This window comes from Chenopodium quinoa, unplaced genomic scaffold (genome assembly GCF_001683475.1).
Source record: "Chenopodium quinoa cultivar QQ74 unplaced genomic scaffold, ASM168347v1, whole genome shotgun sequence".
In the NCBI taxonomy this organism is placed as follows: domain Eukaryota; kingdom Viridiplantae; phylum Streptophyta; class Magnoliopsida; order Caryophyllales; family Amaranthaceae; genus Chenopodium; species Chenopodium quinoa.
The window spans coordinates 672,221-694,681 of record NW_018743196.1 but is presented as its reverse complement, the minus strand read 5'-3'; the positions used below and the strand labels follow the sequence as shown (position 1 = coordinate 694,681).

The window sequence follows — 22,461 nt, the reverse complement described above, 5'->3', positions numbered from 1 at the left end:
ACATATTGTTGATTAGAAGGGGACAAAAAAAAATCAAATAAAATCAAGGAATTCAGTGAAGTATAAAACTATAATGTTGACAAGACTGGTATTTAACTCGAAACTAGTATTTTGTTTGTAGTTAAAAGGAGGTTCAATCTACGGAGTATATCTTTAGGCAAGCTTGCTCTTTCCCTGATAGTAGTTGGAAGAAGCTTATCTTAATGTAGACGTCTTTTAGTAACAGAAAATAATTTGCACGTTAAATTGGGAAAAAAAGCATTGCTGGAGTGGATAGCATAATATACACTAATATCAAAAGGATTGAATTTATTCAATGTAAGATACAAAAGATTTTTACCCTAAAAAGGAATACAAACGAGTTTGTGGCACTAAAAAACAGTGACATACTACATCCATCAGAAAGTTAAAGCTCCTAATTCTAAGGCATGGTGCTTGCAATCATCCGTCTGCTTTCAATTTCCGAGCTCTTTTGGTCGCTGGTGATGATGGAGCATCTGATGATCTTCCAGGCCCCTTCAAGTCATAATCACAGTTATTTTTAGAAGAATTTAAAAATTGGGAGCTAAAAAATGAAACAGACAAGTAAAATGCAATTTACAGAAAGAACTACATTTACCTTTTTTTTCTGATCCCTTTTACCGACTCTATCCCCTGTAATAGAAAATAAGTTTAACAACACAGTGACTTGTTAGCCATCTAATTATTAAGAAAAGCCAGTTAATACAAAAAAAAAGTAGGTGAAAAATGTTCACCTCCAAAACTAAGAGGCTCGGGAACAAAAGGGCGGTCCTGATCCCCAGCACGTTGGGAGCGCTGTTAAACAGACAGACAAGGAAACATTTAGGTTCCAGCAAAGTAAAAAAAGGACATAATTTTATCTAGTACTTCAATTTCAAATAAAAATTATGAAGTCCAGTTTATACACATGAAAACACATCTTAAGCATCAAGCCAAAGAGCAACAAAAAAGGTTATTTTTTTTAAAAAAAATAAAATAAAATATTAAAACAGGTAATAAGCTGGATGAAGCAATGCTGTAAAAGAAAAGTTGATGGTCATTTCAGGCCACATCAAAATCAAAATTTAAAATACTGATACTATTGAAACATGGAGTTCAAACCTTAGGTGTTTCTGGAGTGTCAATGTATGATCCCTCACGATAAGAAGAACCCTCTGCCTCCTTGTACTGAAACTAAGATTGCAAGTTACAATAACTCAGTTAAATATACAGGACACAGTCAATCTCAATTTTTAGTATCTCAGGGAGCAAATTACCTGCTTTTGAAGATTCAGTAAAGTTAAAATCTCCTTTCTCAATTCAAGATGCTCGGCACATACAGATTTTGTTGGGACCTTTGGCTTCAAATTAACCTGAAAGAAAAAGGCAATTTAATCCTACATAAAATTAATCCAACAAGAAGAAGGAAACAAGTTGATGAAAAACAAAATGGTGAGATGGAGCTCCAGAGTTATGCATCTGCTCCAAAAGGCATTTTTTAAACTTATAAAAGGCCATCCTTTTATATCTTTTCCACTCTCTAAAATAATTATCCGAACCTGTAAATAGAGAGGGTACACATCAATGGGAGTAGGGATTGAAGCGGGATTTCTCTATTTCTTTGGTCCAAGGGAATGGGAATGGGAATGGAGCTGGAAGGGCTTAGATGGCTGGCAGCTAAAAACATAGCAAGGACTAATGACATTCCTTGGCGGCCTAAAAAAAAATGACATTCCTTGGTTTGCACTTCTAACATGAGAACAATAACCCCACATATAGCCAAACCCACCAAGTAAATTTGGCCTTAGTGGACCAGTTATTTACCAACTACTTACAAAAACTCAAGAGCAGGAATATATTTCAGGTTTAACAAAAAGATTTGCATCATGAGGCAGGTGCTTAACTGCTTATACAGGCTCCAATGATGAAGCAAATTGGACCCAATGCAAGTTGCAATCACATTTTCAGATAGGCAAAATATAAGATAGATGCAAGCATACATAAGACAGTCAGTCCCTTTTTTGTTCTCATTAAGAGTCACATAATCCTCTATGACGTGTCAATGTCACTTATGCCTTACTGCAAATCCGTAACTGCAAATCCGTGAACACACACACACACACACACACACATAGAATATGAGGGGGGGGGGGGGAGAGGTGGTGCTGTATTGGAAGACCATAATTGTTGTACCACAGCATAGTTTCTAAATGTCAAAGATTTAATATCATTAACCACTTTCTATTTTCCACAATAGATGACACATTACTATCTATCAACAGCAGATATTCTTTAAGAGATTCAGGTCTTAGAATTCGAGAACTAGCTAGGTTAATATGAACAATACTCAAACCCCATATACACTAAAGATTCAGTAGCTATTTCCTCTTTACATTAGCTTCAGCATCACATATATCACACCATATTTGTATAACCAGTATATTATGAACAATAATACAAATTTAACAAAAGATAAAGAACAAACCCCAAGATCTTGCAAAGTCTGCTCAACTCGCTTGATTGTTCGAAGGCCAGCAGAAGAGCTAACAGCCTGTACCATTTGTTCAAGAGCATATGTCCTCAAGTATACACGCATCTGCAAATAGTTCAGAGGTAATATAAATATTCATTGACTGAATTTTATACCTACAATATACAAATTGCAAAGACAAATGACATGGGATAGATGAGCTATTTGACGATTAGTAAAACATTGACACAAGAAAAAGGTTCAGAGAGACAGTTCCTAAAGGAACTCACCGAGCGAAGAGAGGCCAGGGTGGCAGCATTATCTGCTGCAGCAGGAGCTGCAGAGATAGGTGATACAGAACCAGGATGAGCAGTGCGATCAGCATCTGCAGCAACATCCGAGGTTGCCGGTAACTCTGACTCCTCTGCTTCCTGGAAAACACATTGAAAAATCATAAGTCAAGGTCTTCTATTCTCCCTCTGCATGATTGGTTGACCGGTGGCAGAGAAGATAAAACATATCTAAAAAATTGGTGTCAACCAATTAGATATGCAATCCAACCCTTAAAGAGACACATGGCATTTAACTACAAAATAGTAGAAAATTGACACAGTTTCAAAGAGTTTAAGGAAAAATATTGAAGTGTGACTGAACATTGTGTTATTCTTTACCGCATGTATGTTGTAGCTAGTTACAAACATACAAGGCGCCTGAAAATCTAAGAACTTGGACTTTGTTCAATTCACCTTGGCTGAAATAAAAATTTCAGGGAAAACAAGTTCAACTAAGACCTACCCATGAACAATTCACAGCTAAAATAACTTAAGATTAGCTAGGCTAAGGACCATTAGTTACAGAAATATTAGTACAGATTAGCTCAAATCACGACCAATAAGTTCATTTATAGAAAGAAAAGCTCAAATTTAATCATTAAAGGGAAATATACTGAGCAGTCAGCAGAAATTTGCTTATTTCCTAAATCCTAACACTGAATAGGGCTATGTTCTCATTGTCAAGATAATAGCCTGAATCAATTATCGGGAAGAATAAATTTCTTGTTATCTCCAATAACTAAAAGCATTTTGCTAAGCATTAGCATGGCTTCCAGCAGTAATAATGGCAGAAAATTAGGAAGAAAAAGACTGATTATAGTATTAAGATGAGAATTACAACTAATTGAACGATAATTCCACTTTCGGGAGGTGGATTCTCTCCTAATATGAGCTTTCGAGAGGCTCACTCTCTCCCAATAAGAATCCTCACAATATTCAACATGATGATTTTTCCTCCTAATGAAGCCTATTTATAGAAAAATTATAATAACAAACTCTAACTTATTCCCCAAGCTACTACTAATAGGCTATGACTAATATACCCTTCCCCTAATATTGATTCCTTGCACATTTTACATAAGCCATTTTATAGCTGAAAAAATATGAATGACAAGCTCAATCACATTCAAAGAGGGGTAGAAAAAAGGTAGAGGACAAGTAAGATTAAAAAGCATTAACAATACATAGGAGGTTAAGAAAATGATCATCAAAATCAAAAGGTAAAAATATAAGGACCGATCATTTTGAATATAGCTGAATACAGTTTTCAGTCTCATACTCTATCTCACCCTAAGATAACAAGACCCTTTAAAAATCAATACCAGAAATATCGCAGATGCACAGGCTAAGAGTATGGACTACAAAAGCTGGCCAGTTTTTCGAGTAAAAAGCACTATTTTCCCCACCAATCACATTAAGTGAACAGTCATATAAAAGTAGAGGTAAGTGCAAGCTCAACATATCCTCTTTAACAATAATTTTTTAAACATAGATCAAGCAGATAGCATCCCGACTCATAGAATACCTTAGCCAACAAACGTGCCTCTTGGATTCTTTTAGCTTCAGCAAGAACCTGAAAAACAAGAAAACACAATAAGAAGTGACAATGATATGCACTAATAACAAGTTAGCTAATAACTAGATTTCTAACAAAGATTGCTATTAAGGCTACAATATAGCTTTGTAGACTATAGATAACACAATAAAGTGCATACCTCAGCGTCCTTGCGCTCTTGATGTTTTGTTTGAGAAAGAACCATTGACAAAGCACGCTTGCGCTCTGTCTCCTGTTTTGCATTGTATGGTTCCTATTACATGAAAGCAGGTTGCAGCAATATGTTAATACAATTACAAGCAGAAACCTTAATAGGGATATCAATTAGCCGATGCATTCGTGAACAGCTTGTGAACAAACTTAATCAAAGCTAGTTCGTTAATAAACAAACGACATGAACGAAAATTTCAAGTTCGTTTAGTAAAAAAGCCTAGCTCGAACAGCTTAGAATTTGAGTTCTTAAGACTCGTGGACAGATTTGCTCATGTTTGTTTATATGCTCATTTGTGTTTATTTATAAGCTCGTTCAAGCTCGAATATTATTAATTAAGAAAATCTATGCCCATTTTTTTTTTTTATACATGAATAATTTTTTTAAGAAATTTATAATATCACAAAAGATAACCAAAATGTACATCATCAAAAATGGTTATTTTAATATTAATTTTTTTTTAATAATAGCATGTTTATTAATATATCTGTTTAAATTCAATCTTTGCTCATTTATTATGACTTGTTAACATAAAATCTCGTTTACATTATTGTTGTTGCTTTGTTGTTGTTGCAATTTATTGTAGCTCAGCTCAAGGTTGAGCACTAATTAAACATTCTTTCAAAAAAAAAAAAAAAGAGCACGAATTAAACAGCCTACTCATAAGCTAAACTCAAACAACAAAAAATCTTAAATGAGCCCAGCTCGAACAAGCAAAATAAAGCTCAGTTGTTTAATTCATGCTACTTGCGTGTTTTCTTATCAAGCCTAAATCGAACAGCTAATACTCAGTTCGATTTAGCTCGTTGATATCCTAAATCTTAATAGATAGTTAAAACGATTTATTGAACAGTTCACCATACCTTAATCAATGGATGCCCAGAAACATCAGCAGGAGATGGAGCTCTAGCTATCAGTAAAGCTCTAGTCACTATATAAAAGAATACGAAGATAAGTAAAAAGGACTGAATCAGCTGAAGAATTTAATTCATATTTAAACATTTTCCAAGCAAAACACTTCAGAAAATGCAGAGAGAGAGAAAGGTATGAAACACAAGGTCAGAGAAATACCACTATAATATCGATCCTTCAACTCCTCCACAGTCCGATGCGATGGGAACCTATCAGCTACTAAGACAAAGCGGAGATCGAACCTCTCACACAGCTCAAATAAGGTATCTGTCTCTTCCTTAGTCCATTTCTGGAAAGAAGATAATGCCAAAACAGAGGGGGTAAAAAGGGTTAACGAATAAGATGCAGTTGTACATTATTATGTGCTTAAGCAGCATAGGATACTTGGCAAGAAATTTTTTTATGAAGGATGAACTCTCAAGGAAAAATCCAGCAAACTCAAGTAAGGTGCGTGAAATGACAATGTTCATGCACAGTGAATCCTTGGATAAATTCTCAACAAACTCAACTTGAAGCAGACAGTAATTGCAGAATAATTTTTTCTAAAGTACTATACATGCATATCAAGGTGAAATATCAAGATCAAAATAAATTTGTTATGTATTAAAGGGCTTCCTTCATTTTTTTTTTCTATTGAAGCATTTGGGTTTTTACCCTTAAAAAAAACAACCTTTTGACCAACTATTGTGATTTTTACAAAAGGAAAATTATAGTTATATGGGGTCTTGTTTCATTCGTCTCTAATCTCGATATACACTTTCGAAATAAACTTGTCAATTTTTACAAAAATTGAACAAAAGATAAATTACCCCGAGATGTATTCCCTACTATATTAAGACTTTTCGACACCGGTTTCCGATACCTTTGAAATTTCTCAAAAAGCGTGGATTTTATTCTTTAATTTTTGAATTTTTTGACGTTTTTTGACTCGGAAAAAAAAAATCCCGAGATGTTTATCTTGGACCCTAATATCCTCTGAACTGGGTGGGTGGAACCATCCAATTTGCCTTTAAATAGTCAATTTACCCGTTTACAACTTGCATCGATTTCATAAACTCTAACAACCCACGTACATTTGTGACAACATATAATGGTCATATATGATTCCAAACGGCATTATATAACCCCGAGATGTATTCCTTAGTATCTCAATACTTTTCGACACTATATCTCAAAAGTTCCAATATTGCTCAAAAAGCGTGGATTATTGCCTTCAATTTTGGAAATTTTTGTCTTTTTTGGCCCGAAAATAAAAATTAACAAGATGTTTACCGTGAGCCCGAATACCCTTCGGGAGTCAAATTGGGTGTGTGGAAGCATCCAATTTGCTTTTAAATTGTCAATTTACCCATTTACAACTTGCCTCAATTTCATAAACTCAAGCTTACCACGGAAATCTATGACAACATATAATAATCATACATGGTTGAAAACGGCATTATATGCCCACGGATGTATCCACTAGTATCTTAAATCTTTTCGACACCGGGTCCCAAAAGATAAATGCTCAAAAGTCAAAACCCAAAAATTCACATGTTGCAAACTTGCAATAGATAAAGAACAGAGGAAGTATTTATTATGAATTGATACCTACAGGATCTGTCAAGTAGTTCTCGTACTCCTCATCTGTGTATTTGATAACATCAACTGACTGGGACACAAAAGCAAAAGGAATGTCATTTCAAGAAGTAATATAGCAAAGCAGCCAAAGAGCCAAATCATTAGGAATAATGTGGGAGCACAAGGGGGAGAAACTCCAATAACTCAGACCATGAGGTTGCTCAAACCCTGTCTAACCAATCCTCAAGGTGGGAGGGGAGAGGTTGCTCATTCAGTCCTACTATTGTGTGGTACAATTTAGAAAGCTATTTTTCCATATCCTACCATCCCTCTCCACCCATGCCCCAAAATACAAGACAGGCTAATATATATTCATCAGTTGTAACATGTTTATTCTTAAATTGGCTAAGGCATAATATACAGCAATTTGCATACCTTGTTATATTTGGCAAAAGGATAATCACCCGTTGGAGGCACACCATTTACAACTCTGACCTACATGAAGAATTGGAAAATTCAGTTAATGCTCAATATAAAAATCAAACAATTTCATATATTAAGAAAGAAGAGAACAAAGTGAAGAAAAAAATACCCAGTGGTAAAGCTCCAAATTATCTTTCCGAGCTGAATTTGTGAACGAAAGCCATTGCCAAGTAACCTGCTCAAGACATAGAAAATGGGAGACTTAAATATAAATTAGCATTTATGCTCCAACCCTTCATCAAGGTGCATCACCCTCCAAGACAATTAGAACTACTTTCAGACGTTCATCGATACATTTGACAAGAACCCAGATTAAGCAAGCGCCCACGGAACCTATGTTACTCACTGCTTAAACTTAACTTAGAAAATACTAAGTAATTCATACCATTGAAGTGTCAATTGTCAATTATCTACTTACATGGCTATAAACCCAGTAAAATGATCAGTTCAAGTAACATTAATGTAACTTCTTTATTACATGATTACAACTCGATGACAAATTCATTCCAAGACGAGATTTTCCAAGCAATTAGGCTCAATTTCACAAAAACCAAAAGACAAAATGATAGAAAATAAGCAAAAGGGTGTGACCTTCTCATCAGTTGGTGGACGTTTCTTGAGCTGAGCGACATCAATTGCAGGCATAAGAGGTGGAACTCCTCCAGTAAGCATGTAAACCTATTCATTTTTCATACAAATCAAATATTCAACATCTTCCCAAAATTATGAAATTCAAAGGGCAAAAAAAGGAGGAGAGAGAAAATTATCAAAACCTCGCGAGAAATGCCATCGGGCTTCCGGTGAGGTTCTTTGGGAGGTTTAGACTTCTTCTCTTGTGATAATGGCAATGCGTTTTTGGGTATTCCCAGAATGTCTTTTGCATCCATCTTTCACTGCCTTCTCCAGATCTGATTATTAGTTTATCTGGGAGAGCGTGTAAATTCGATTTCTGGGTAACTTTGAATATGCCCTAAATCAATTTGATCTTCAATTTTTCAATTTGGGGATAAATGGTAGGGAGGTTTGGTTTGTGTTCTACTACGTAATAAGCAAAATTTTCCGAGGGAAGAACGAAGATTAGTGACAAATCAATAACGAGTTGGGCTGTTCTCATAGACCGAATTCAGTTGAATTTGAAGTTTTTAAACATGTATTAATATTGAAGATCGTGAAAAGTCAAATGCGATAAATAATTAGAGTTAGAAAAAGTAAGAAGTGTAACTAATTGTTTTCTTATCAAACTAAGAACAAAGTATGAGTATATGTTATAATATCATGTTTAATTAATACTCTGTATTGAATTGATTTTCCATTCTCCAAATAGATTTCTCGTTGTTAGTAAAAACATGTTTTTCAAAAGAGCAAATTGATAAGTATGGCATAGTTACAGGTATGCACCATAGCCCATCGGCGACTCGGCGTTGCTACCCAACCAAGGGCCTAGGAATAAAAGGCACAATGCATGAGTGCTAAAAACACATACTACTTCCGTTACAGGTTATGTGCAACGATTTGACATATAGCAGAGAGGAAAAATGTCTAATCGTTGCACATAACTTGTAACGGAGGTAGTATTAGTAAATATGGTCATAGATTGACTAAAAAGTTTTTCAAAAGGCATGAGCATGAGAAAAAAGCCTAACCAAGGCAATGTATATTATATATGACCAAAGTACACAACAAATATCAGCACAAAAATCACCTCAATGCTCATTCCAATGCTAAATTATAGATTATGTTATACGATATATCATTATTCTTTGTGACCCTCTCTACACCCATAAAATTACATAAAATTGATGCTTCATATTTTATTAAAATGTATTGTTATTACTTTTTAAGCAATGTAATTAACCTTGAATCTTTAACATCACACGGAGTTACAACTATGCAACTAGTTATCAAGTAACAATAAAAATTGACTTGATTAATTAGTCAAAGATGAATGTTTTAAATTTCCACCTAAAAATTATACAAGTAAAAGTAATCAACAATAAAATAAAAAAAGTTAATTATAATAAATAGAAGCAAAACAAGAGGGAAATAATAGTGGTGAGCATGTGTGGGCTACTATCCTTGTCCCCATATTGGGCATATATATAAGTCTGAGTCTCAAGTCTGAATGCAGACCTCGCTCGCTCCTTTCTCTCTCCTCACTCAACCTCGTTCTTCTCTAGCTTATGCAAGGGCCCCATTTACCATCCAAACTACTCTTCTTCCATACTTCTTCAACCCAATCAATGGTTTACAGTATGAGGTAATTAATTAAGTATACTTCTATATATCATTTCATGATTATTTTGTTAGTATTATTATTATCTAGCTTTTATGTTACATGCATCAAAAATCTAAACTTCATGTTTATATGTTATCTGATTCATACATGCTTATTTTATTTCATTCCCACTGATTATTAGTAATTTGTTTGTTGATGGAAAGCATAGGTCCTTTGCTGCCCTAAAACACTGTGGCCATGCTCATCATCATCAAGGTGTACAAGAGCTCCGGAACACGGTTGATCTCTCAACAACACACACAACAACGACAACGACGACAACAACGCATGATGATAGTAGTGTAGAAGGAAGAAGAAGCTTCTCATCACTATCATTAGCTATAAAGTTTTAGCCTTTTATTCGGTGCTATCCTACCTGAGCTTTATATATTACTCTACCTATCTTTTTTATTCTCTTTTTCTTGACCTTGTAAGACCTTTTCTTGACCTTATAAGGCCTGGTCCAATCTTCTTAACCCTAGTTTCAATCCGAACCAAGGTATTCATCATTGAACACGGATTCGGTATATTAGTTAACTAGGGTTTAACATAACCTTCCAACTCATCATTTCACCTCTTGTCTATCCCTCCTGAGCTACAGATCCAATTACTACCTAAGTCGATCTTCCATGGAATGAAGTTGCTTTGTACAGTATATGTATATCTTCAATGTTTCAAAAGCTTAGCTTGCTCATCAAAGGCGGCGGCCTTTCATCAACATGTATGTATGGAATACCTTAAGGCTTTAAGGGTGAATCAACTTGTAAACCCTTCCTTTCACTTCTTATTGTATAATACTTATATATTTTTGTACATTATCTCTTATGAGAACGAATATACAATATTAAGCCGAATACCAAATAGACACTCCTCATAAAAACAAAAGGGCCTCGATCTCCCGTGTCCCGTGTGGCACGGCTAATTTGTTGACCAGGGCAACACAGAATTTGAGGTGGCTTCTTTTGAATATTAAACAGTAGCCAGTTGGTTGGCAGCTTAGAGTTGTGTGAGTTTTAGTGATGGAAGCTTTATATGCTTTGAGCTTCGTTAAAATTGTTCTCTTTTTCCTATGTAAGGCCACATTCATGGTGTACTAGTATATAATAATTGACCTTAGCTAGTGCTGTGGTTTGGTGCTGCGCAAAATATTTGTCCTTTAGCTTTTTCCTTAAGTAAACAAATGTTGTTAGTTTCTTACAAGAGGGACCGCATGTTTGTTACCTTTTTTAATCAAGTGGATTGCTGTAGTGACACACTCCCATGTATTTTTAGGGCACTGTTCTACTATACAAAGGTTCAAATCCTCTTCGATTCATTTAAGATGTACAGAGTTGTTTACATTACATTTACATGTTTCAAATTAAGGAAATGATTTAAGAAAATTTCTAATCGAGTTATATAATCTACCGAACAACATGTTTAGATGAAAATTCGATATTATAAGTGTTATCCATTAGTCAATGCAACCAAATAACGCCTAAAAATAAGGACCAATTTTAAATACTTCGTGTGTGTATATATATATATATATATATATATATATATATATATATATATATATATATATATATATATATTAAAAAAAAAAAAAACTACACGAATTAAAAGCCCCTCATTAAAAAGAAAAAACACATGAGCCTATGGCAATGAGGTATATGTTAATAGGGTTATCACCAATTGAACATTCAGAGCAGATCCATCAAGGACATTATATGAATTGGCTGCCAAAATTAAATCTATGCATAGTACACTACAAAGTGCCAAAAGGCTTGAGCAATATATACCCCAGCCCAATCTTCGTTTTTGTGGGAGATATTGGGCAGCGATTAAACCAACCAATATATGCCAAGACAAATTGTTGTCATTATTCACGATTCATTGCTTGTAGTTTTAACCAAACAGACATTCGTGTGACCTATTTCCTCCACAAACTTATCAACTACAATAGTCACTACTCCGTATTATACTAAGACAATGCAATTTTCCTATTGCGCCAATTAGGTGATTAAGTACACGTGCCATCAGCTATAAACATTAATTATGATCGATTGACAAATAACCAATTATATACGGAGCATACATTAACTGCTTCTCAGCCTATATATTAGACATTGAAAGTTTTAAGTTTACATTGAATTGATAAACTTAATTAATTTTGCAAATTAGATGGCATCAACTCATGCAAGAAAAAAGTCAAGTCTTTTTATTAAATTTCATATCAATCTTTGCAAAGAAAATCAGTCCTATGGTTGAAACTGAATTTTTTTGTCAACAGCACATCGAAGTAAAGATCTCTTTGGCTGAGAACTAGGTATATCGAGAAATTTACAAAGTAGTTAGCTAGCTACTAGTAGACAAATTGTTTAAGCTCCTATTTATCTAGGACCACTACTTAAAGTCTTCCATGTTTATGTATAACAAGAAAATATAAAAAAAAGACATATACAAAGTATAAAATACGAGTAGTTAAGCAAATTCATTTCTACTTAAATTATGATGTTCATAATACCTGTTTAATGTACATAGGTACGAAGAAAAATGCTTAATTTAACTCATTAGTTTAATTTTTAATATACAAATAACAAGTAAAAACGATTAGTTATGTTTACTCGACGTATGATTCACTATAATAAAGAGGTACGTATAGTATAAAATGGTTATGGAATAAAATGGTTATGGATGGGACCGGGGAAGGGTAGTGCAATGAGGTGAATGAAGTTGACAAAATAGAGGTGCCTCAATGATAGTGTCCTTTGACACTCGATCATAACGTGTATTATTATGTGGAATAGATGAATTGAAGGCAACCGGAACCCGTGAATTGAAAATATATAGGCACCTTTTTGTGGGGACTAGCGAGTGTCGAGCGCATTCAACGCATCCCTTTAAACTAAATTTCCATCTTTTAGGTAGCACTCACATGGCCAGCTTTCCTTTCCCATTTTTGGTTTCCTTAATATCTTTTCATACTCCTTATATTACTCCACCTGTTTTTTTGCTAAATTTATTTTTAAAATCATTATGATTAATCATTCTGTTTCTGATTATTTATCAAATGCTTCTGTGTCAAAGAAAGGTGGGCATATAAGAAAATAGTGAAAATTGGTTGATTGAAGATTGAATGGTATTGAATAATAAATAACATAGTGAAGTATGATTGAATAAAAAATAGATAATTCTTAATAAAATACCGAGGTTTGATTGAATGAAGAAATTTTTTCTAGAGTAGGAGTGTAGGATCAATGGAGCACCGATTACATTAAGAAGATAACACGACCAACTTTAATATGGCATAGCGTGAGGTGGAAATGAAATCTAACTAAGTGTATTAGATTATAGATAATGGTTGAGCTATATTTATGGATTTTTTTTTAACGAAATATATTTACAGGTTATGTTAAAAAGTATGGCAAGACACAACACACCTTGACATGATATGATACCACTCGATACAATATACATATGGGCTCTAGCTAGCCTTTGGAGAATCACCGTATGACACTTATATGATTATATTGGTTGGGCCAAAATAACCCCAATATATGTGAGCTTAACATGAGAAACAAGTATACACTATACAACACCATATGACACAGAGTCGTCATTATTTATCAAGGATAGGGAGACTTGGGTTGTACTCTTTGTGCATTCATTTTTAAATGACATTTTTTGACATTTGAAACTATTCATAAACTCTATTTTGACTATCTTTAGTGATCTATAGTTATGATAAAACATATTCATGTCAAATCTTATTAAAACCTTCGCAAGGTATATTTTTTTAATAATTAAAAATATTATTGATTGAACATGCGTTGACAAACGTGATAAAAAAAAATATGCCGACTTAGCCCAAAGCAACGAAAATAGATTTTAGACAACCTCAGGTGCCCTCCCTAAAAAGGCCAATTCCATAGTGATATGGGCTTGAATGAGCAACAGCTTAACCGAACCATGTGTCAAGGCCTCATGGGTAGCCCAAGTTACTAAAAGGCCCTCATTAAGAAACAGCCCGTTAGCCCAATCAATCTGCTGGAGCGATTATAAATCTACAGTAACCGTAAACATTACGTCTTGTCTGACCACTCTTTCTCGCTCCACCTAAAAAATACAGAGTAACAGAATTAACAACGCACAAGCCTACTCAAATTCTGCCAACTGTAACTTAGTCCACGTGTATTACCGTCATTGGTTCCTATGACCTTGCTCTTCTCACTCTCAACAAACAATACGGAGTACTGTACCTCACAAAAAACCCCTCTTAAAACTCTCTCTAGAGATTTCCTCAAACTTCACTAATCATCTTCTTCTTCAAATATTAATTTCTGGGTAAGTAAAGATTTGATCTTTGGAAAGCTGCTGCAATGTTGTTAAGATTAGGGTTAATTCTTTGTATATTCGCAATAATCCCATTAAAATCACAATCGGCAGTGTTAAGCATAGATCTGGGTTCAGAATGGCTCAAAGTTGCTGTCGTAAATCTAAAGCCTGGCCAACCTCCGATTTCAATCGCAATCAACGAAATGTCGAAGCGTAAATCCCCAAATTTAGTGTCTTTCCAATCTGGAATTCGTTTGATCGGTGAAGAATCCTCCGCTTTGATCGCTCGTTATCCGGACAAGGTTTACGCCCAAATTCGTGACCTAATCGGAAAACCCTACTCCTTTTCCAAGCAAAAGATCGATTCTTTCTATTTGCCCTACCAAATTGTCGAAGATTCTAGAGGTGTTGCGGCGATTAAGGTTGATGATGGTGAAATTTATTCATTGGAAGAAATGTTGGCGATGATTTTGAGTTATTCGTTGGATTTAGCTGAGTTTCATTCCAAGGTTGCTGTAAAAGATGCGGTGATTAGTGTGCCGCCGTATTTCGGGCAATCGGAAAGAAAGGCGGTGATTCAAGCTGCTCAATTGGCTGGTGTTAATGTGTTGTCTTTGATTAATGAACATTCTGGAGCTGCATTGCAGTATGGAATTGATAAGAAGTTTGCGAATGATTCCAAATATGTTGTGTTTTATGATATGGGTGCCACTTCTACTTATGCTACTCTTGTTTATTTCTCTGCTTATGATACTAAGGATTATGGCAAGACTCTTTCTGCCAACCAATTTCAGGTATTCTTTTGTCCTCGCCTTTTGTTAATTTGTACTCCCTCCGTCTCTAAATGTTCTTCTTCGTGTTTTGATCGTGATTGTCTCTCAAAAAAATAAGAACTTTGGAGACGGAGGGAGCAGCTTTTTGTATATTTGATAGAGAATTTATCTTATAAGAAAGTGAAGGGATGATGAATGTTGTAATTGGTGCTGCAAAATGTAGTAATTAGGAGATATATACTATAATGTATTAGTGTTCTTTATACAATTTATTATTATTGATGTAGGTTAAGGATGTAGTTTGGAATGCTGAACTTGGTGGTCAACATATGGAATTGAGATTGGTGGAGTATTTTGCTGATGAATTCAATAAGCAGCTTGGAAATGGGGTTGATGTAAGGAAGTTTCCTAAAGCAATGGCAAAATTGAAGAAGCAAGTCAAGCGTACTAAAGAAATTTTGAGCGCCAATACAGTGGCTCCAATATCGGTTGAGTCTATCCATGATGATAGTGACTTCAGGTTTGTGGACTGCTCAATCTGAGTTACTAACTTTGATTTATGCAAGCTTTGTAACCTGTTCTAAAACTTGCATTTTTATGGACTTAATGCATTTACTACACTGCAATTGACTGGAACATTCTTACTTTGTTTTTGTGTCTGATGGTTCAAACTGTGTAAAATTGTATAAAGGGGCTAGTTCAAAAGTAGGATATAGGATAGTTAATCTTGTACCTTTTCCCATGAGGTGAGTTAGTATAGGTGTTTGCAAAAATTATGAGATGCATTCAATTTTTTGAAGGATAACTACTGCAATGTGCATACAGAGTTGATATTAATATGTAGTTTAGTACATATACTCTCTCCGTTTTAAAAACTTGCTCCACTTTCCAGTTTCGACTGTTTTTAAACACTCGCCCAATTTCCTTATATGGAAAGATTTTACAATATTTAAATCATTTCTCTCAACTAGTGGACCCAATATAAATCATAAGGAGTATTTTATTAATTTCATATTCTCTCTCTTCCAATTCTCTCAAATACTTTTGCTTTTTACAATTTTTTTATTCTTCTATTAACCCCACTACCTCCATATTTTATTACTTTCTCCAATTTCTTCTAAAACTTCGAGGAGGGAGTATATAATAATTTCAGTATGGTGTGTAGTTTTACTAGAATTATATAAAACGCCGTAAGTATGTACAGATGCAAGAAGCTGAAGAGTTGCTAAAGATTTACTCCTTTTTACTTCAAATTATTATAGGAGTTCTATAACCCGTGAGAAGTTTGAAGAGCTTTGTGAAGATTTGTGGGCCAAAGCTCTCATCCCACTAAAGGAAGTTCTTCAGAATTCAGGTTTGCGAGCTGATGAGGTATCTGCAGTAGAATTAATTGGAGGTGCCACTCGAGTTCCAAAGTTGCAGGTAAATAATCTTTCTAGTTGCTCCCTTAATGGAAATGTATCTTTCCAACAGCTGATCTAAGGTTTATAATGTCACAGGCTAAGCTTCAAGAATTTCTTGGTAGGAAACAGTTAGACAAACATTTGGATGCTGATGAAGCTATAGTTCTTGGTGCTGCATTACATGCTGCAAATTTAAGTGATGGAATAAAATTGAATAGAAAATTGGGAATGATTGATGGTGCTACATATGGTTATGTGATGGAATTGGATGGTATTGATCTTGTGAAAGATGAAAGTACAAAGCAAGTCCTTGTGCCGCGCATGAAGAAGGTCCCTAGTAAGGTAATTCATTTTGTCTGATGAACTTATTGGGTTGTGTGCAGACAATATCCTCAATTATAGATTTATTGTGTTGTTTTTCATCCTTGGTTACTTTATTGCAGATGTTCCGATCAATAATTCACAAGAAAGACTTTGAGGTGGCTTTAACTTATGAGAGCAAAGACTTGATGCCACCCGGTGTTTCCTCTCCCATATTTGCTCAGTATACAGTCTCTGGATTGGCCAATGCCACTGAGAGGTATGCATTGTGGCTTATGTAGCATGTGTTAATTTGGGTATCTATCACTTTCCATTTACTGCAATATAACTTTTCTTAACTTTTATTCAAACTTTAGAAGTTTTGTGTTTAGACCTGAACTTTTCCTGCTGTTTTATTCTGTTTCAGATACGCATCTAGAAATCTCTCTGCTCCGATCAAGGCAAACCTACATTTCTCTTTAAGTAGAAGTGGGGTGTTAACCTTAGATCGCGCCGAGGCTGTTATTGAGATAACTGAGTGGGTAGAAGTCCCTAAAAAGAATCTGACTGTAGATAACTCCACTTCAGCAAACATAACTTTGAACTCATCAACTGAAACTGCAAGTGGGAATTCTGCAGAAGAAGGTAATGACAATTTGCAAAATGATGGCAACACAAATAATTCCTCTAATTCTGGTGCTACAGAAGATAATATCAAAGAGATTATTGAAAAGAAATTAAAGAAGCGAACTTTCAGGGTGACCTTGAAGGTAATGCTCATTTAAGTATCACTGTCGGAGTATAAATCCTTTTTGTATTGGCGAAATCAATTGATCTAAATGTCTTGCTTACACACAGGTAGCCGAGAAGACAATTGGGCCTGCAATGTCATTTTCTGAAAAATCCCTGGCTGACGCGAAGCAGAAGCTGGCAGCACTTAACCAGAAAGATGCAGAGCGAAGGAGGACAGCAGAGTTAAAAAATAATTTGGAAGGATACATTTATTCAACCAGAGAAAAGGTTTTTGCCTTTCTTTTTGGATTTGATCTCTTACATATTGCTGAAAAAACAAGGTTTAAGTCCGCAATTATTTACAGTGTTTGGAGTACTGGTTCTAATTAGATCATATAAGTAATTTAGCTAACATAATAGTGCTCTCATTTCCAATAGATGCATAAAACATAATAGCCATGTAGGTACGTTATGAACAATAAAAGCCTGGCACTATAATTGCCTAATTATATATCTCCTGTTGTTTTGTCTTTAATAGGTTGAAACATCTGGGGAAGTTGAAAAGGTTTCAACTAATGAAGAGAGACAATCATTTATTGCAAAGCTTGAGGAGGTAAGACTTTACCCAGCAAATTCTTCCACTTCGTGATTTTTATGATATTCAAGTACAAAATAAAATACAAACTTTTTGGTGGTTTCAGATCCAAGACTGGCTTTATATGGATGGAGAAGATGCTACTGCTGGAGAATTTGAAGAACGTCTGAAGATGTTAAAAGCTATTGGTGACCCCATATTTTTCAGGTTGGTTTTGCACCTTGATTTAAAAAAAAAAAAAAAAAAAAAAAAAAAAAAAGCAAAACAAAACTTCTACCTAAATAATGATATCTTACTGATGTCTGTTTCACTTTAGAATGGATGAATTGACTGCTCGTCCAAAAGCAATTGAGCAAGCTAAAAAGTATCTAACAGAGTTAGCAGAGGTATGTAATGTGGCTTACAGTTATCAATTATGATTGCATTATATTATGATTGCATTATTCTGTGTGGCAATAATTAAATGGAAATTTGCAATTAGCTTGAATGTGCCGTGCCTATAGCAGTATAGCAAGAATGTGTTATTTTTTTATTTTTATTTTTTGGCCTAAAAGATGGCATACTTAGTTTTTGCATAATTGCAGATTGTACGTGGCTGGGAGATCAGCAAATCCTGGATCCCAAAAGAAAAAATTGATGAGGTTAACATCTAAATATGGGTGCCTTTGGCATGTTCTAGTTGGATTGATTTGCGCTATTTTCTTTCTATTAACTTCTGTTGATCATCACTGGGTTTTCAGGTTTTGAATCAAGCTGATAAGTTCAGGAAGTGGTTAGATCAGAAGCAGGCTGAACAGGAGAAGTAAGTAGTATCTCTGCAAGTTGCTCAGCCTATTTGTTATATAAACTTGTAATTTTTTTTTTGTTTTTATTGATAGCCTTTTTCATGCAATCTTTTTTTGGCACAATGAGTAACCGTTATATTTATGGTTTAGAATAATTATCCAGTTATCCCCCTTCCTAATAGTGTATAAGAAGCAACATTTTACTCTGTTTTTCTCATTCTCCATTTCAAGGGTTAATTTGCAAAATGTGTACTAGTATGAAGGTTGACGGAATACTTGGAGAACTGTCGGAGTTTCTTATCTGATCATATTAAGATTTGTCAAACTAAATTTTGAGATTTGATCCAATCTATAGCGTCTTTGTAGCTTGTCTTCTTCAAACACTTTTATTTTGGAGAAAAAAAAGGAGATTTATATAGGTTATGTTATCTTACTACGCTACAAATATAAGTGAATTTGAAGATTCAGTCCAATGTGCAATGTCTTTGTTGCTTGTTCCCATGAAACTCTTGCTTTCTTCTTTGAAAAAAGGCAGGAATACCGTTTTGGATTGTCATATTTGGTCAATATTTTGTGAGTTTAAGCTGAATTTAGAGTTTTTTAAATTTAGTCATTAATGTCTTTGGTGTTTGTCCCGTCAACTATTATATTGCAGAAACTAATGTTTGATTAATCTCATTTATGTTTTTTTCTTGTTAATTGAAATCTAGATTGTACTTAACAAATTGAAAATGTCTTTTCTTACTTGTTGCCTCATCTAGTTTACCCTTGAAACCATGAATATATTGTTTTGATTAGTACAATGAATGGCTTTTTTTTGTTTGATCTGCAAATTCTAATGTTGTTTGTATTTTGACAGGGCTTCTGCTACAAGTGAGCCTGTGTTTACTTCCGAGGAAGTGTACAACAAGTTAGCTGATCTTCAGGCTGAGGTATGTCTGATCTTTCATAAATGCCTAAATGGTGACATTATGTGTATCATAACCTGATTTATGGTTCAAGAGTTTTATCAATGACGGCAAATTTTGATTCTAGGTAACTAGGGTGAATAGAATCCCAAAACCAAGGCCAAAAGTAGAGAAGCCTGTTAAGAATGACACTAACACTGAGAAAGCAGAGAAAGATTCGAACTCTACTTCTGGCACCAGTGAGGAGAGCTCTACCAAGGAAGATCCAGAAACTTCTGATGGCTCAGCGACTGATAATGCTGACCCAGAGTCTGGATCTCATGATGAACTGTGATGTGGTGTGCTACCCCAATGATAAAACCATACAATTCATGGTCACAAATTACTTCTGCCGAGGGCTTTTCTTGTTGGAACAAAGTTCTTGCTCAAGGACACATTCCTTATCAACGTATTTATCTGCTCAGAGACTAGTTGGCACAGAGATTTCCCTCGAGTAAAGTATATGTTGGCTTGAGCCATAGGTTCCTGAGCCAGTTCGACCCCTTTTTAATTGGTCTGAGATACGAAATTTTGTTAGAAAATAGCAGTTACGGATTACTTGTACTAACACCTTATGTTGTGCTGTCTTGTTGGAACAAGTAGTTACATTTTTACCATAATTATAGCAATCCTCTTCTTACAAAATCTATTACATGTACTGAAAAAAATAATGCTGTCTTGCTTGTGTTTTCTTTTTCTTGGACATTTATCTGTATACAGCTCACTGGACAAGCCGCTCCATTGTTTTCTCAAAGTATTATTTACAATCATTGATCTTCGCTTGGTTCAATTGGACCAGACGTGTAGCTTGATTATGTGTTGGCAATTCACTACACGACATTAATGTGCAGCTCTGTTCTTATAACCTTCCCAAGATCCCAACATAGTATATAATGCCGTTTGTCAAGAACAACAATTTGTTTCAATTTTGTGTACCCCAAATGAGCGTGTATTTAATGAAGCTTCCTTATGTACAACCCCATATAGGGTAATAATCTAAGAATTAAGCTAATCCTCCGTATAGTGTGATAAGAACATACCGTGAAGGGTAGTTCATTGCTGCTGTGTTGAACGAAAAATGATTCCCTGAAGCTCTCAAAGAGTCTATCCATTGCTTGCGTATTGCATTCTTGCAAAGACATCTCCTCTGCACACGGCGCCCTGTATTGCTTGGTCCTTGGTACATATTTTTGTTAGAAAATGGCATTAAAGTTCTACATATGGTAGTACACGTGTACTAACACCTTATGTTTTGCTTTTGCCTGTATCATACGTTGATACTGAAAAAGGTAATTATCATAATTGCAGCAATCTTCCATAATCAGTTAAATTTGACACAGTAAAAGTATTAAGAGGCCTTAGATAATGAAGCTGATGTTTGTAATTGTCCTGTAAAGCATATATATAATAGATAATGTACAATAGTCCTTTGATGAAAAGTAGTGACGGACTAACTAGGTTAACTCAGCTCTTTTAATTGAGCAGTAGAGTACAGTACTCGCATCATATCAAATCATATTATTATTATTGTCGATTCAAACAGTTACTCGATCGTACCACTTACTCTGTATGCGTGTTTTTCATGGCTTCGCTTCGCTAGCTAGTTTGGTCCACCTTAATATTATCTCTTAATCGACTGTACAATACTCATACTCAGGCTCACGATTATCCATAAAATGCCTTTAGCTCTTTTCTACTTTCTATTTTCTCCTGTTCTTACTGCTTTTACACGGTTCAACTACATACTTTACCTTGATCATATCATTTTTTGTAACAAATTACGTCGTTCAAGAAACAAGGTAAATCGCATAGAGGAAGAGGTAGTCATTTTTTTAAATTAAAAGTATCTTTACCCTGCTAACATGTAACATCATTGATCATACATACGTGATAATTGCTTAATCGACCTATTTTAGCTTCTTGACAGTTGACATACGTATATTTAAATTGACATTATAAGTGTAGTCTGTTACAAATTTCATGGTTACAACACCAATAAGCTAATTAAATAACAAGACATACAGACGACTTATACTTGTATATGGTTGTGTTTTCAGGCCAAGCAAACACGTGAGCTAGGCATGAATAGTTGTAAGCTCTTGGGCTTGGAAAGTTGAAGTATACCTATTTCCCTTCATTTTCATATAGAATGGAATGTGATCATCACTATCCTTTGTATCAAGGCGGCTGCTGCTATAAATTGCTTTCTCCTCAGCATCCTCCATTATCGCGGTCATCAAGTTGTTCTTCTTGTCCTGGCGATATGCCATTAGAGCTTTTGCTAACAACACTAACGAAGCCATTGAATTGATTGATTGATATATCAGGCTGGGAGTACAAAAATTATGTAAGTTAATTAAGGAAAAATGTGTGCGTTATTATATATGTCACAGTAAGACCCTTAGCCTCTTATATAGATACTTGTATTTCTAACCAAATTTTGAATTAATCCAGCACACTTAGTTGATGAGCATCTTTTGTTCTTGTCTAAATATTTGAGGAAATTTAAAGAAAATCTATTTTTTGGTTAGAAACATGGCATTAGCAATTCATTCGGACACTACAATAAGTTATTGATTTATTTTTTTATTTTTTTTTAAAAAAGTTGGTTAGGAAGTAGGCAACAATCTAAGGCAGAATTTATTAAATAAGCAGACTTTTCATGCAATCCTTGTTCTTAGAGGATGTTTTGATCTAAATTGCATGATAGTCAATTGAGGCGTTGGACAACCACAGATTTAAGAGGCCAAGAGAATGAAAGCATAAGCATGTTTAATACCTTGGTATATTAATTAAGCAATGACTTAA

The 22,461-nt window shown here is 34.7% G+C and overlaps 2 protein-coding genes and 1 long non-coding RNA gene across 4 annotated transcripts; 2 read left to right on the top strand and 1 right to left on the bottom strand.

Annotated features, from left to right (window-relative positions):
- Positions 1–265: 265 nt before the first annotated feature.
- Positions 266–8,634, bottom strand: LOC110732992 (SWR1-complex protein 4-like). 2 transcript variants are annotated; one of them, XM_021912990.1, is made up of 16 exons: positions 8,297–8,634; positions 8,115–8,201; positions 7,633–7,698; positions 7,476–7,535; positions 7,075–7,131; positions 5,640–5,769; positions 5,432–5,499; positions 4,518–4,610; positions 4,328–4,375; positions 2,761–2,901; positions 2,486–2,596; positions 1,278–1,373; positions 1,123–1,188; positions 756–816; positions 620–654; positions 266–516 (listed from the first exon to the last, which is right to left on the bottom strand). In XM_021912990.1, exons 1-16 carry the CDS (start codon positions 8,408–8,410, stop codon positions 442–444), a joined length of 1,308 nt encoding a protein of 435 aa, XP_021768682.1. In that variant the 5' UTR covers positions 8,411–8,634; the 3' UTR covers positions 266–441. The 2 variants fall into 2 exon arrangements, with proteins under 2 accessions (XP_021768682.1, XP_021768681.1); XM_021912989.1 differs by having other exon boundaries at positions 1,123–1,194; positions 8,297–8,628.
- Positions 8,635–9,626: 992 nt separating this feature from the next.
- LOC110732991 lies at positions 9,627–11,113 on the top strand. The gene is made up of 2 exons (XR_002513527.1): positions 9,627–9,780; positions 9,968–11,113. It is a non-coding gene; the product is annotated as an uncharacterized LOC110732991 (long non-coding RNA).
- A 2,805-nt stretch (positions 11,114–13,918) lies between these two features.
- LOC110732990 (heat shock 70 kDa protein 17-like) lies at positions 13,919–20,407 on the top strand. Its single transcript, XM_021912987.1, has 14 exons — positions 13,919–14,912; positions 15,179–15,411; positions 16,154–16,313; positions 16,391–16,636; positions 16,738–16,874; positions 17,022–17,364; positions 17,453–17,614; positions 17,865–17,939; positions 18,028–18,128; positions 18,238–18,307; positions 18,506–18,562; positions 18,662–18,723; positions 19,566–19,638; positions 19,742–20,407. Exons 1-14 carry the CDS (start codon positions 14,163–14,165, stop codon positions 19,946–19,948), a joined length of 2,676 nt encoding a protein of 891 aa, XP_021768679.1. The 5' UTR covers positions 13,919–14,162; the 3' UTR covers positions 19,949–20,407.
- Positions 20,408–22,461: the final 2,054 nt, after the last annotated feature.